The 15,036-nt window shown below is 43.0% G+C and overlaps 2 protein-coding genes across 2 annotated transcripts; both read right to left on the reverse strand.

Moving 5' to 3' along the window:
- Nucleotides 1–651: 651 nt before the first annotated feature.
- On the reverse strand, nt 652–6,708 carry LOC136445050 (uncharacterized). Its single transcript, XM_066442898.1, has 4 exons — nt 6,348–6,708; nt 1,672–4,468; nt 1,420–1,486; nt 652–1,260 (listed from the first exon to the last, which is right to left on the reverse strand). Exons 2-4 carry the CDS (start codon nt 4,012–4,014, stop codon nt 962–964), a joined length of 2,709 nt encoding a protein of 902 aa, XP_066298995.1. The 5' UTR covers nt 4,015–4,468; nt 6,348–6,708; the 3' UTR covers nt 652–961.
- Nucleotides 6,709–7,083: 375 nt separating this feature from the next.
- LOC136445049 (uncharacterized) lies at nt 7,084–11,936 on the reverse strand. The gene is made up of 4 exons (XM_066442897.1): nt 11,860–11,936; nt 8,100–10,890; nt 7,847–7,916; nt 7,084–7,687 (listed from the first exon to the last, which is right to left on the reverse strand). The coding sequence occupies exons 1-4, from the start codon at nt 11,925–11,927 to the stop codon at nt 7,389–7,391; spliced, it is 3,228 nt and encodes a 1,075-aa protein (XP_066298994.1). The 5' UTR covers nt 11,928–11,936; the 3' UTR covers nt 7,084–7,388.
- Nucleotides 11,937–15,036: the final 3,100 nt, after the last annotated feature.

Consider the following 15,036-nt stretch of genomic DNA (forward strand, 5'->3'; position numbering starts at 1 on the left):
TCACCTATTCAGCTTGCTGTTATGTTTAACTGCACTCATACTGTGTTAGTGTAGACCAGGTTTGCTACATGTTGATACAAAATGCAAGTTCAAGAAGGTAGCAAAGGATGGTGGACCACTGAATGGTGTTGGGGTCTAACAGTAACAGAACGTTTAGGTTGGAATGTAGGGAATGATATATAGAAACACAGTTTTGGGCCAATGATCACTATTTGAGTCAAATTGATACTGATATTGGACTAAGAAATACACCACCATTTTCACGCGTACACTCACACTACAATCAACGATAGTATGACAATTAGCGGTTTGACCAATGAGAGAGTGGCTGCATGTTGTCAAATATTTGCATTTTTTTACATGTCAAGAAAACCAAATGGTAGTATAAAAGTATAATAATCTCTCTCTCTATCCAATTTAACGTCTTTTGTTCTCCATCATGTGGGGGTTAGACGTGCTTGCACATGGATGGGGAAGCCCCAGAACTCCTCATCAAGTGCAAGTCCTTTTTTGTAGCAAGAGTTTTTACGGCTGGAATAATGTATATGCATATACATGTCGTGCTTCACTGAACATTGTCACCATTCTTCACGCCATACTATTGTTTGTACTTTCAAAGATTATAAAGCAATGAGATGTTTGATACCACACTTTCATAATGCAACCTGTCATGTTTATTTAAATATGTTTATCCAATATAAAGAGGCTGTTATTCAATAACTTGTTAACATGGGAACATAGTCCTACCTGCAAACAAGTGAAGAAATGTTACTTATCACCTATCCACGATTACGTAAGCAGAAATAACTCTACTCTCATCCTGGTGTGTACACAAATGATCTCCCACTCCAACACGTTTTAGCTGATATAATTTACTTACAATATTGCAGAATGTGAATATAGAATAAATCCCATACTCAGCTAAGGTACAATCTCTAGCTCTGGATTTACAATCTGTTCATTAAGTCGTTTCTTGTGATTCGACACTAGTAGGTAGAAGCAGTTCAGCGGCATCCACCCTGTCTATGTCTAGCAAAGCCCTGTGGATCTGGTCTGAGTTAGCTGTTGGTGTGTTCTTATGATACATTTCCAGAACCATCTCTGTCGGGTTGTGTTTGCTCTCGATGTAGCAGATGTCCTGGAAGCACAGCCCCAGTTCGTCAGCCAGTGCCTTCCAGTTGTTCCCAAAGATGGGTGCGGGAGGGTCCAGGAGGATGGACAGGTGTTGAAGCGTCTTGGGGTCCACGAGGCCACTGCCACCTGTGAGGGAGCAACAACTTCTATCTTTAGCCTGAGAAAACATGCTGTTGCATCAAATAGATATACACCATTCTATTTATATAATATGTACTATACAGGCAACTCTGTTTTCGATAGGACAAAAATCAAGCTTGTATAAAATAAGAAAAAGCTACTTACTTTTCTGTTCAGACGTTTTACTGCTTTCTTCTGCACTCGTCGATAGCGCAACATCCCAACTTGACTGCTGTAAGAATGAACGGTTCTTTTGTAGGTTATTCTATATCTTACTGGACGTATATACGTTGGGAAAGGAATTGAAAGAAAATATGCTAATTGCCAACGGTTAACAAATACCTGCATCAAACTTCACACACCACACTTCTGGCTCAATGTTAAATTACTAAGATTAAAACCACTGAGAGTACTCACATTTTCTCCGAGGTCCACCTTAAAGGCATTGCCTCGGCACATCAGAGTTGTTTTCTCCCCGGGTCGTGGGAGCTCTTCGTCATGTCCTGCTACCCTCAGGATGTGTGGAGGAGGACGGTCTTTCTCTCCTTTGCGTTTGTTGAGTGATCTGCATGCTGGGCATGGAAGCCCCACTGTGTAGTTCAGGTAAGGGAAGTCTCTGTCTCGGATCTGCTGCAAGTCCTTGTGAAGTCTGGACAGTAGAGAATGAGGACCTCTGTTTGGAGCACATTTGACGGTGACCTGGATCATGTTCTGCTCCACGGATGGACACACGATCTCCACGTTGTAGTAGAAATCATGTCCCTGATAGAATCTGCCCACATTTCTGTAGACATCTCGGTCGGCACCACGACCAAGGTCATGGGTCTTCTGTGATATTGACAAACATCGGGCAAGCAGGCGGAGGAAGATGGCCTCTGGATGGAACTTGTAGAATTTGAAGTAGAGAACCGTGTCCGATTCTGCGGTGTCCCAGAATGCTGAACCACCATGGTCAGTCTTCTCTTGCTCGGTGCCTTTCTTGGGCATGATCTCTTCATTAGTCTCGAGAAGCAAGGGTACGAGATACTGCTCTTGATCGATGGGGCACAGAATGTCATATCTCTCGAACAGGGCGATGGCGGAAAGGAAATTCTCTGCTGTCAGGAATTTCCATACTCTGCGCAAAGAACTGACGTGAACGATTCCAAGCTCATGGTCATCACAATCAAGCTCCACAAGCTCTACGACAAGCTGAACCAACGCTGTCAGATCCAAGACTACAACATCACCCATGACCTTAAGCTCTCCGATTTCATCGTAAAACTTCAGCATCTGCTCAAAATCTTCTCCCTCATCTTTTGCCTCTACAACACCTTCCTGTCTCAGCTTGTCGAACAAAGTACGTTTGTCCAGTAGACACGTGGCTTTGGAACTGCATTTGTACTTGTTGACGAAGTCGCTGACTTTGAGCCACTTGATAGGAAAGTGCCTCTTGGATTGGAACGACGAAGCGGTGACTTCCATGATGGTTTTTCGCAGGAGACGCGCCTGGGGATCTTGACGGAGTGGTAGAGAGTTCTCCACAGAGAATAGAATGTCTTTGTTGTTGTCTGGTTTCCCCACAATCAACTGAGCGAAGTTTTCATTACTAAGCAATGCCTTGCTCACCTTGCTCGATAGAAACTTTCTTCTCTCTATCGGCAAACTGTTTGTATGTGTTCCGACAATGAAAATGTGAGGATTGGGGTTTTGTACGTGGACTATCACAGACTGGACCCAGGAGCAAATACGCCTGATGTAGTCTGGCTCCTGTTCTAATCGTTCCATGTTGAAGACAATGAGGTGAATGGAGAGATTCGATAAGAACAGATGGTGTGTGCAATGATAGACAGTATCTCCAGCAAAATCAATTAGGGTAAACCTAAGAGGCAAATCCTTGACTTGTTTTAAGGATTTGATGGTCCTGCCAACTAGAACTGCCGGATAGCTTCCCGTTTCTTGATTTGCCCAATACACCCTTTGTCTTTCTTTATGTACAAGAATAAGCATAGCAACCATGTTCGGCACCATGTAATAAGAATCTTTCCATGTGGATGGTAGAACCATCCGCCAGCCAAAGAACCACTGACCCATGGCAATACCGTAGACAAAACCTATTGGGCCCATGAAGATCTTTAACTGAAGACCACGAATTTGGGAATTGCATAGTTTTTCAATGATATGATAGCACGCAGTGTCTGTTGCACCAAATGCAAAACCACCTATAAAACTGAGTATGTAATCTATATGTTGGCTGACGTCGATCACAACATTCGCGATACCACAAAATACCGGTAGCAGCACTACTAATGTCAGAGCTAAGTATCTGTTATATGACATGACGCCCAATAGACCGGCGGCAGCGAAAAGACATGTTGGCCCATCTATATTCCAGTGTGTAAACCACTGGTATAGATGTGAAGGTATGTCGTCGTAAAGTAGTTGTGTAGGCGGGCACATGAGGCAGAAGGCCATGGCTATGCCAGGTTTTACCCCCATCGGCCATGGAATTACAAGGACAAACGAAATGATCACTGTGGCCATTGCAAACATAAGATACTGAAGACAGGGGTACCCTACTGACTGCTCGTTCCCGAATAAGAAGAAGATATTGAGAAAGCCATTTCTTCTTACATACCAATCGACGATGGTGTGTATTATACTTATATAGATTCCATCATTCTTTCTTTGGCCGAACAATTTCACAATCCCTGTTATCAGTAAAAATGAGACACCAAATCCCAGTTGAAAACCGACTGATCCCGGAACTATGGTGATCATCGCAACGGTTAGCGCATAGTTCAACAACGCAGTCACGACTGGAAGATTCACTATGGACCTAGCCTGTTTAAAAATTTCTTGGGCTACATACAGGGCGCGGCCGGTATTATATCTACTGTAAGGTCCTTCTTTTACTGTTTGCCAAGCTCCATTGACCTCCGTTACATCTTTTTGTACCAAATCAAACTCAAGTCCTTTAGTCGCTTCTTCAGCGGGATTAAAAGACTTATCGAGCAGGTGTTTTTCCAGACTTGTCTTGCCAGCTCTGGCATCTCCGAGGAACGAAACGGTGCTGTGTCGGGCTGGTAGGCTTGCATTAGGGGCATCTTGTTGAAAAACGTCCCTCACAACAGTGGAGCGTGCTAGACTATGAGTCGGGAGGAAGTTCAAGTTGAGTTCACTGTTGACTGTCTGCCACGGTTGATTTGCTATCAGCGAACTTCTTTTGGTTGAGCTGCATGGCGTAAGAAGAACAAAATGTTTGGTGGTGTGAAGTGTTCATAAGAAGAATAAGTAATCGGAAGTATGTACCAAGGCCAACTTCATCTTAATTTTATGGATAACATCCGCTCGGCTCCACGGAAATCCTGAACTTGCCGACTCATATTGCCGCAAAAAGCCAGCATTGTGCCGGCTTGTCGTAAAACTCGTTATGTACTATTACAAAATACGACGTCAGCATCAAAGTGAAAACTGGGGGCGTAATTGTGGATTGGTATGCCATCGACGTTGGCGTTGTTTGCTTGATACAATGTTTTCTGTTGTTCAATTCGCAATACCAGCTATGTAGTCCTGTGGTTTAGCAGCATTTATTCGCTGATTTCCCCCCCCCCCTCGCATTAGTTTTAGGATATCCAGAAGATATCATCCATAAAACTAAGATGGTGTGGCCTAAGGAACAAATTCATCAAAGGTTTCTCGAGTTATGCTCTTGACATACATACAGACCCACCCTACAGCTGGCCCAACCGAAAACATAATCTTCTCGGCGAAGATAACTACAAACGAACCCAGGGATCCCAAACTTCCTCCAGGATAGCGTCAAGCATGTCTCGTGATGGTTGAAATCTTCATTTTTTCGGATCCGTGTGTGTCCCAAAATGTGATAACTTTTCTTGGCTTTTCTTTGCTTGGCTTGACTAGGGAAATCTATATACATTTTCATTTGTTATGTTCCTATCCACGTGCACAAGCCAGAAACAAAACACTGATGACAGTAAGCATGACGTAGTATTGATCTTAAATGATTATCAAAAGAAAGCTGCGCTCTTCCGTGTTGTTTTTTTAGGATAGAAATAGAGACGTGTGTACGAGTCGTTCACATTGTCACGTTACCAGTGCCATTAAAAAAAGCAGAAGTGAATTCCATTTCACTTCCGCTTTTTTAGTGGTTTTGATCACGTAACTATGTGAACTAGCTTTCGACAAAGAACCGTTAACATAAACCTTTCCCGTTTCGTATTTTGAGTCCTCTCATCATGAGACACACGTATTCAGAACTTTTCATCATTAATTATGCAAATTGGGTTATGATTTGAGGAATTAGCATATCGCTGTGTTTATTATTACCTAAGGTATCTATATGCCAAAAACCATCATGATGACACTTCATCATCTCTTTCCTGTATATCATATTCTCCTCCAAAGTCTCCATCAAAAACAGCCCCTGCAGTTCCACAAAAGGTGCACGGGTATCCAAATATATACCACTTTTTTTCTTTCCGAGACAAAGAGCTATCTGCAACCTAAAAGACTGACCACAAGATATCCAACAGAGAGCGGCTATATGGCCATACTTGAACTTCGTTTTGCTGACACCAACTCGTCACCAGATATCGTAAATATCATTCGCAACGTCTCATGTTTCTGCAATAGTTGCCACGACTGAGACCGGTGTACTGTAAATCCTACATGACAATCTGCGCATCACTGTAAAAGACACCACATGTGCATTCCGGTATTATATATAATGCAATACAATCGACACGGTTACAACGCACGTACCCAAACTCTTGTGTAAGGTTTAGTTTCAATCTGTCGGTCAATCAATAAATAGTTTCTACCAACGATTGGCAACCATTCGGTGTAGTGAAGTACATGCGATTCTCCGCATTATGGCACTGTACGTAGCATTTGAATTAATTATACCATCACCCTGACTTGAATTATCACATGAACTTGGGGAGGGGTTGAAACACGGAAGCAAGAGAATATTTCAAACTTCGGCAGAGGGAAAGGTAGATAACGACAGAGAATATTTGATACCAACGCTAACAGTTTATCAATCTCTCGTTGTCTTTCTTGTGACGTGACGTACGTGATCGTATACTCACTTATCTCCTGTGTCGTGCGTCCCTGGTGCCTTTACACCTACTGATTTCCTTACAGCAGCCCGATCTTGCTAAAAGATCACACGTCACCCGCAAACCTCGTGACTTCTAGTTGACAAGTACGGTGCGTCATATCAGGAAGTGTTTCTCATTGTCGTTGAAAAGCATGATGGTAGGCAGGTATCGAAACCTGTCGAGAAGTTTTGAGGAAATCTACTTACTTAAGTTCCTCAAACTTCTTGATAGGTGTCAAGAGCTGCGACACGTAAATTCGAACAGCAGCTCTTATTTTGGCAGCCAACTTGTCAGGAAGAGAACAAGGTTGAACTGGCGTTTCTACGTTAACTTAGTGACAGTGGCGTCGTACCGTTTGCTTTTTCTTCCGCGCCACAACCCGTTTTGCGACCGATCCATGATTCTCAACCATAAGGGGGGGGGGGGGGGGGGGGATATCAGGTCAGGTCGCCTGAAATTGCATCTATGAAGAGGTTAACGTTATTTTTCCTGTGTTATGCTATCAAAATTTCGCCCTTTTTCTCATGTCATGATTGTATATTGGTGAAAAGTAAATCCTGTCCCCAACATTCCAAGAAAACTAAGTGGTAGTATAAAAGTACATGTATAATAATGTACATGCATATACTTGTAACGCTTCACTGAGCATTGTCACCATTCTTCACGCCATACTATTGTTTATACTTTCAAAGATTATAAAGCAATGAGATGTTTGATACCACACTTTCATAATGCAAACTGTCATGTTTATTTAAATATGTTTATCCAATATATAGAGGCTGTTATTCAATAACTTGTTAACATGGGAACATAGTCCTACCTGCAAACAAGTGAAGAAATGTTACTTATCACCTATCCACGATTACGTAAGCGGAAATAACTCTACTCTCAACCCGGTGTTTACACAAATGATCTCCCACTCCAACACGTTTAAGCTGATATGATTTACTTATTACAGAATGTGAATATAGAATAAATCCCACTCCCAGCTAGGCTACAATCTCTAGCTCTGGATTTACAATCTGTTCATTAAGTCGTTTCTTGTGATTTCACACTAGTAGGTTGAAGCAGTTCAGCGGCATCCAGCCTGTCTATGTCTAGCAAAGCCCTGTGGATTTGGTCATTGTTAGCTGTTGGTGTATTCTTATGATACATTTCTAGAACCATCTCTGTCGGGTTGTGCTTGCTCTCGATGTAGCAGATGTCCTGGAAGCACAGCCCCAGTTCGTCAGCCAGCGCCCTCCAGTTGTTCCCAAAGATGGGTGCGGGAGGGTCCAGGAGGATGGAGAGGTGTTGAAGCGTCTTGGGGTCCACGAGGCCACTGCCACCTGTGAGGGAGCAACAACTTCTATCTTTAGCCTGAGAAAACATGCTGTTGCATCAAATAGATATACACCATTCTATTTATATAATATGTACTATACAGGCAACTCTGTTTTCGATAGGACAAAAATCAAGCTTGTATAAAATAAGAAAAAGCTACTTACTTTTCTGTTCAGACGTTTTAGTACTGCTTTCTTCTGCACTCGTCGATAGCGCAACATCCCAACTTGACTGCTGTAAGAATGAACGGTTCTTTTGTAGGTTATTCTATATCTTACTGGACGTATATACGTTGGGAAAGGAATTGAAAGAAAATATGCTAATTGCCAACGGTAAACAAATACCTGCATCATACTTCACACACCAAACTTCTGGCTCAATGTTAAATTACTTAAATTAAAACCACTGAGTACTCACATTTTCTCCGAGGTCCACCTCAAAAGCTTTGCCTCGGCACATCAGAGTTGTTTTCTCCCCGGGTCGTGGGAGCTCTTCGTCGTGTCTTGCTACCCTCAGGATGTGTGGAGGAGGACGGTCTTTTTCTCCTTCGTGTTTGTTAAGTGATCTGCATGCTGGGCATGGAAGCCCCACTGTGTAGTTCAGGTAAGGGAAGTCCCTGTCTCGGATCTGCTGCAAGTCCTTGTGAAGTCTGGACAGTAGAGAATGAGGACCTCTGTTTGGAGCACATTTGACGGTGACCTGGATCATGTTCTGCTCCACGGATAGACACACGAGCTCCACTTTGTAGTAGAATTCATGTCCCTGGTAGAATCTGCCCACATTTCTGTAGACATCTCGGTCAGCACCACGACCAAGGTCATGGGTCTCCTGTGATATTGACAAACATCGGGCAAGCAGGCGGAGGAAGATAGCCTCGGGATGGAACTTGTAGAATTTGAAGTAGAGAACCGTGTCCGATTCTGCGGTGTCCCAGAATGCTGAAGAACCGTGGTCTGTTTCTTCTTGCTTGCCTTTCTTAGCTGTGGTCTCGTCACTTGTCTCGAGAAGCAAGGGCACGAGGAACTGCTCTTGTGAGATCGGGCACAGAATGTCATATCTCCTAAACAGTGCGATGGTGGAAAGGAAATTCTCTGCTGTCAGGAATTTCCATACTCTGCGCAAAGAACTGACGTGAACGATTCCAAGCTCATGGTCATCACAAACAAGCTCCACAAGCTCTACAACAAGCTGAACCAAAGCTTTCATATTCAAGACTACAACATCGCCCATGACCTTAAGCTCTCCGATTTCATCGTAAAACTTCAGCATCTGCTCAAACCCTTCTCCCTCGTCTTCTGTCTCAACAATACCTTTCTGTCTCAGCTTGTCGAACAAGGTACGTTTGTCCAGTAGACACGTGTCTGTAGAACTGGATTTGCACTTGTTGATGAAGTCACTGAATTTCAGCCACTTGATAGGAACGTGTCTCTTGGACTGGAAGGACGAAGCAGCCACTTCCATGATTGTTTTTCGCAAGAGACGCGCCTGTGGATCTTGACGGAGTGGTAGAGAGTTCTCCACACAGAATAGAATGTCTTTGTTGTTGCCTGGTTTCCCCACAATAGACTGAGCAAACTTTTCATTACTAAGCAATACCTTGTTCACCTTGCTCGATAGAAACTTTCTTCTCTCAACCTGTAAAGTGTGTGTGTGCGTTCCAACAATGAAGATGTGAGGATTGGGGTTTTGTACGTGGACGATTACAGACTGGACCCAGGAGCAAATACGCCTGATATAGTCTGGCTCTTGTTCCAATCGTTCCATGTTGAAGACAATGAGATGAATTGAGAGATTCGATAAAAACAGATGGTGTGTGCAGTGATAGACAGTATCTCCAGCAAAGTCAACCAGTGTAAACTTGAGAGGTAAATCCTTGACTTGTTTAAAGGCTTTGATGCTACTACTAACAAGTCGCACCGGATAGCTTCCCATTTCTTGATTTGCACAATGCACCCTTTGTCTTTCAACTTGTACTATAAGGCATATGGTGATTATGTTAGGCAATATGTAATACGTATCTTTCCATGTAGATGGTAGAACCATCTGCCAACCAAATAAACAACCACATCCAAGTCCGTAAATAAAACCTATTGGACCCATAAAAATTCGTAATTGAAAACAACGTCGATAGGAACTGCACAGATTTTGTACAATATGATAGGATACGTCACCTGCTGCGCCACTTACAATACCACTAATCAAATGCAGCATGCAATCTATCCTGTCATGAACGTCCATCGCGTTTATGATACCCCATGCAGTCGGTAGCAGAAAGATTAACATCGAAGTGAAGTATCCAGTAGATGACGCTACGACGCCCAAAAGAGCGGCCACACCGAAAATATATGATAGCCCATCTATAGTTAACTGACTATTGGAAGCGAAGTCGTCGAAATGTAGCTGAGTAGGTGACCACATAAGACAAAAGGCCAGGGCTATGCCAGGTCGTCCTCCCAACGGCCATGGCACTATCAAGACGAACGAAACTACACCTGAGGCAATTACAAACAGTACGTATTGAAGATAAGTAGCGTTCCCAGTTGACTGCTCATTGCTTACAAGGGAAAATATGCTGAGTAAGCCATTCCGTACATGCCAGTCCATAATCGTGTATAATACAACTATATCTATACCATCTACCCTTGCAACATGGTAGGTTTGGCCGAACAGCTTGAAAATCCCAATTGATAGTAGAACCGGGACGCCAAACCCCAGCTGAAAACCGACTGACCCTGAGACCATGACAATCACTGCAATGCTTAAACTATAACTCAACAATGCAATCGCGGCTGGTCTTGGGAAAAGTGGGGGGTTCAACATCGTTTCAGCTTCTTTCAAAATCTGGAGGGCTACATACTGGGCGCGGCCGGCGTTATACCCACTATAAGGCCCTTCATGTACTGTTTGCCAACCTTCATTGACCTCCGTTACATCTGTCTGTACCAAATCAAACTCAAGTCCTTTAGTCGCTTCTTCAGCCGGATTAAAAGACTTATCGAGCAGGTGCTTTTCCAGGCTTGTCTTACCGGCTCTGGCATCTCCGAGGAACGAAACGGTGCTGTGTGGGGCTGGTAGACTGCCCTTAGGGGCATCTTGTTGAAAGACGTCCCTCGCAACAGCGGAGCCTGCCAGGTTAACAGGTAAGTAGAAGCCCAGGTTGAGTTCACTGTTTACAGTCTGCCACGTTTGACTGGCGAGAATAGACCTCCTTCACACAGGACAAGAGAAACGGAAATTGTCAGTGATATACATGTACTAATAAGGTGTACATTAGATGCATTCACTTCTTATCATTTCAAAACTATTTTATTTTGTAAAGAGACATTCCGATTTTGACCACTGTTCGAACCAGCCACCTGTTTGACGTTAGTAGCATGCGTCGTGGCAAAATCTTCACGGCTCACCGCCACCGGCGAAATGTGTGTCGCTTTGATATTGAGCACTTACAGGAAGTAGGAACACAGTCTGATAATTTCAAGTTCATCGCCCAATTATGAGTAGGGCCAAAATTATCAATATGAATACACAACGTGGTCGCTAGGGCAGCCATGTTTCAGCTAAAAGAAACAAGATAAGCTCAAGCTCGGTCATACAATAGCAACAGTGCAAACGTGGCAATATTGATTACACGACACAGCCAAACATAGAGAACTGTTGTTCAGCCAATTTTGTCAACTCCTACTATTTTTCATAACGGGGGAGTCTAGTGGGGACTTCTTTGGTAGTTACATACTACTGAACATCGTTAAAGTGCTTAAAAACAAGAACATTTACTGAATGTTGCTGTGGCTACGCTAAGACCCGTACCGCCACAAAACCACGGGCTGCTACCGAAAACATAACCTTTGTGGTGAAGGCAACAAAGGAGTATGACTTTCAGACGTGAACGGCGTCCCAACCGTCCCGCAAAACAAACTGGCGTTGCCAGCTCTCAAATCTCCCGGACAAAATGCGTGTCGCAATTTTGTTGACGCCTAGCCGCCCCAAGCAGGATGAGACCATCATTTGACGGTCGGACGCCCCTCTGGCTGAAACAATATGAATCTGTGTCATCATAACTGTAATGTACAGTCATGTTGGCCGATTCGTGACAAGATTTACAGGTCTCCTTCCTCTCGCGATACATGATCTCTTTATTTTCAGTGAATTTATGGTGCTATATTAAATGAATACTCACTTGTCTCCTGTCTCCAGTGTCTCGCTTGTCTTTTCAACTTGACCAGCAACTCCTACTTGGGCAGCCATCTTGTCAAGGTCACAGGTTTCTACAGGGTCGTCATGTTTGTTTTTATTTCCGCCTAGCATCACCTGTTTCGGACCGATCCATAAGGGGGGATCTAATTATAAATTGTTCTCAAATTTGTCTTACTATTAAAGTTAAAGGTGCCCTACGCGATTTCAGGGGGGGGGGGGACTGGAAGTATTCTGAATAAGAGAATCGGTATGAAATTGACATTTACTTCCCATACTAGCACATTGCATCGTTATTTCATACTTGTGTTTAAAAAGAGCGCCGCGAAACAAGTCGCAAAAGGAGTATTCATTAATTGATACCAACCAGTAATCAGCCTAGGATGTTACCGGTGACCGTAGCTTTCTGCATATTCAGAACAAACCTACAGTTCAGTGTTATGACACTGTTAGTGACACCATGATCTGGGGTAAAGATCTGCCATTGTCCCTGGATCACCTGGATGGACACTGCACTCTAACTGTGCCCAAAGTCTAGGACTAACCGTGGTAAACATGTTTTTCATAGCTAATTGTTCACAAAAGACCTTAGGTTTGTAACAATTGTTTCTGAATGTAAACTTGAGCTTAAACTTAAAACCCTAAGAGGTTTTCACCTCCTTGATGTGAAAGCTGTACGTTGGACATAGAAGGTGTATGTTGATCCTCCCAACATCTGCTTGGAGATTTGTTAATGCCCATATATACTAACGTTAGCACTGTACTACATTTATTTCATATCATTAAAAAGTTTCGCAGTGCACGCGACGTGTGCACTGAATTGAATTGGGACTACATTATACATTATTAGCTTCATAAAATTATTCACAATTGCCTTAACTTATATACAAGGTTTTCAGAACATTAAGATAGGTGTAGTGAAAATATTTTTTTATACAATACGATAATATATCCGGGTACATTGTATTAACAATATAGATGCATAAACAGGACATGTTTCAGATACAATACAATTACATTACAGAAACCGCATCGGTGCTTAATCTATGCAGTAAAATAAAATAACACTCAGGTACTGGTACTTTTCGTTGTTATTGACAGCATGTTGCTGTTACGGGTCTCTTATTTAGTAATGATACCATGTATGGTATCGGGCTATTTCTATAGCGTGCTGTTCTGGTTTTAATAGTGCTCAACTGTTGACTATTGCGCGTATTCCTGCCGCTGACTTCTTGTCGGGTTGGCGGGAGCCAGTCGCAGAAGGTGGTAGAGTGAAGTAGCTTTCTGGCGAAAGATTCACAGAGGTAGTCGCGTCTTTGCTGCAACGTCGTGAGACCCAGTGTGTGGCAAGCATCCGAGTAGTTTGTATAGTGGGTCCCTAGGATAGTTCTGACTGCTCTACGTTGTATCCTCTCCAGTTGAAATCTCTGGGACAGCGTTATACCAGGTTGCCAGACCGGTACTGCGTATTCACAGGTCGGACGAATAAAACTCGTATAAATGGTGACAAGGTCCTCTCTGGTTACTCCAAATGACTTAAGTCTCCTCAGGAAGAAAAGTCTCTGGTTTCCTTTCTTGACCATGTGGTCGACCTGGGTAGTCCATTTTAGGTCATCCTGTATGTGAAGACCCAGAAGTTTTGCCACTTTGACTTGAACTAGGGGGTAGTTGTCGATTTTCAGCGAGGGTAACTGTGGTACGGATCTTGAGAAGCAGAAAAACATTACTTTGCATTTTTTGGGGTGCAGGCTCATATTCTGTTCGGCTGACCACTTGCTAAGGTCGTCGAGATCCTGTTGTAAGAGGGGAGGATCCCCAACCTTTCGGCACTCGACTAAGTTTAGGTCGTCGACGAATTTCCATCTCCTTGAGGTTGCGTGTTCGGCAGCGCTATTGATCAGGGCTAGGAAGACAATCGGCCCAAGTACGGTCCCCTGTGCATTGTAGTACGTGTTGAGTGGCCAGTTGTCCTTGTAGGATTGTGATTTTGTGAGACGTCTCAAGCCAGATGATGGACAAGGACAAGAAAAAAAATTACCATTCTATGAAATGTTAAACCAAGGACATTAACGTTATATATACTGTCCTTGGTTAAATGTAACGTCCACGGTCTGAATTCCTTTGTCATTTTGTACACCATACGGAGAAGAATACACTTCTTGTGTTCATCTGGACACCAACGTAACGCCCAAGGTCAAGGTCATTTCTAGGGAATTCGGAGCATAGACTGAACTATGATAATGCATGAGGGAGGGGAAGGTAGTGACAGGGAGAAGCTCAAAACGTAGTCCGAGTCCGAACTCCATCGCACCTTTTACTTTTAGCAAAGTAAAATTTTCTTCTCTCCTTGTTCTCTCTGAACACATACAATTTGGTAACCGCATAACAAACCTCAAGATTTTCCATAGATGATAAAAAATGATCCAATTGTTTTGTAAATATTTAAAAAGAAAAGAGTCCAAAAATAGTTTTGAATATGCTATGGACTCTTACGAAATGCATGGCCGTGTGTCGGAACATTTACCGATCGCGATACTGCGAGAGGGATTTCGGATTTATAACAGTTTTCAGACATAGGTGAAGCTTGGGGAATGATTATTCGGTATCTTCAATGGGGTTAAATCTTCAAGGACATTATTGAATAATATCATTGCGGCTGCATCATTGCGTATCTTCAAGTTCAAGGGGGTTTAAAATCATTTCTTGAAGTTCATATACTGAGGTAATAGACTTGGGTTTCCGGGCTTCATGTGCGAACTGAATTTTATATCGCTGCGTCAGCTAGACACAGAAAATGCAAACAGGCAAACACAACACGCTCATGAATTCTTACTCCACGTGGACCTGAATGTGACGTGGCACTGATTTGCATCCATCCCCGCAAAGCATCAACGATTCCCCGCTGTCTAATCGTCCCCACATGGAGACATAGTAGACTGAACCACAAAACGATGTTTTATCTTTTGTTATTTGTCATATTTGAGCTAATAAAAACACTCAGCACACAAATACTACTCAATTGTTTGAAATTAAGTAGAGTTGTTAGATTTTAAGGGTTAGAGACGTAAATCGGCGTTCAATAACTAGACATTTAAAAAACAAGTCGTGTACAAACACCCCTATTGTAAACATTAGTGGTTTGTCCTGGGGTCTGTTCCCCGTC

The sequence above is a fragment of the Branchiostoma lanceolatum genome, chromosome 11 (genome assembly GCF_035083965.1).
Source record: "Branchiostoma lanceolatum isolate klBraLanc5 chromosome 11, klBraLanc5.hap2, whole genome shotgun sequence".
Classification (NCBI taxonomy): Eukaryota; Metazoa; Chordata; class Leptocardii; order Amphioxiformes; family Branchiostomatidae; genus Branchiostoma; species Branchiostoma lanceolatum.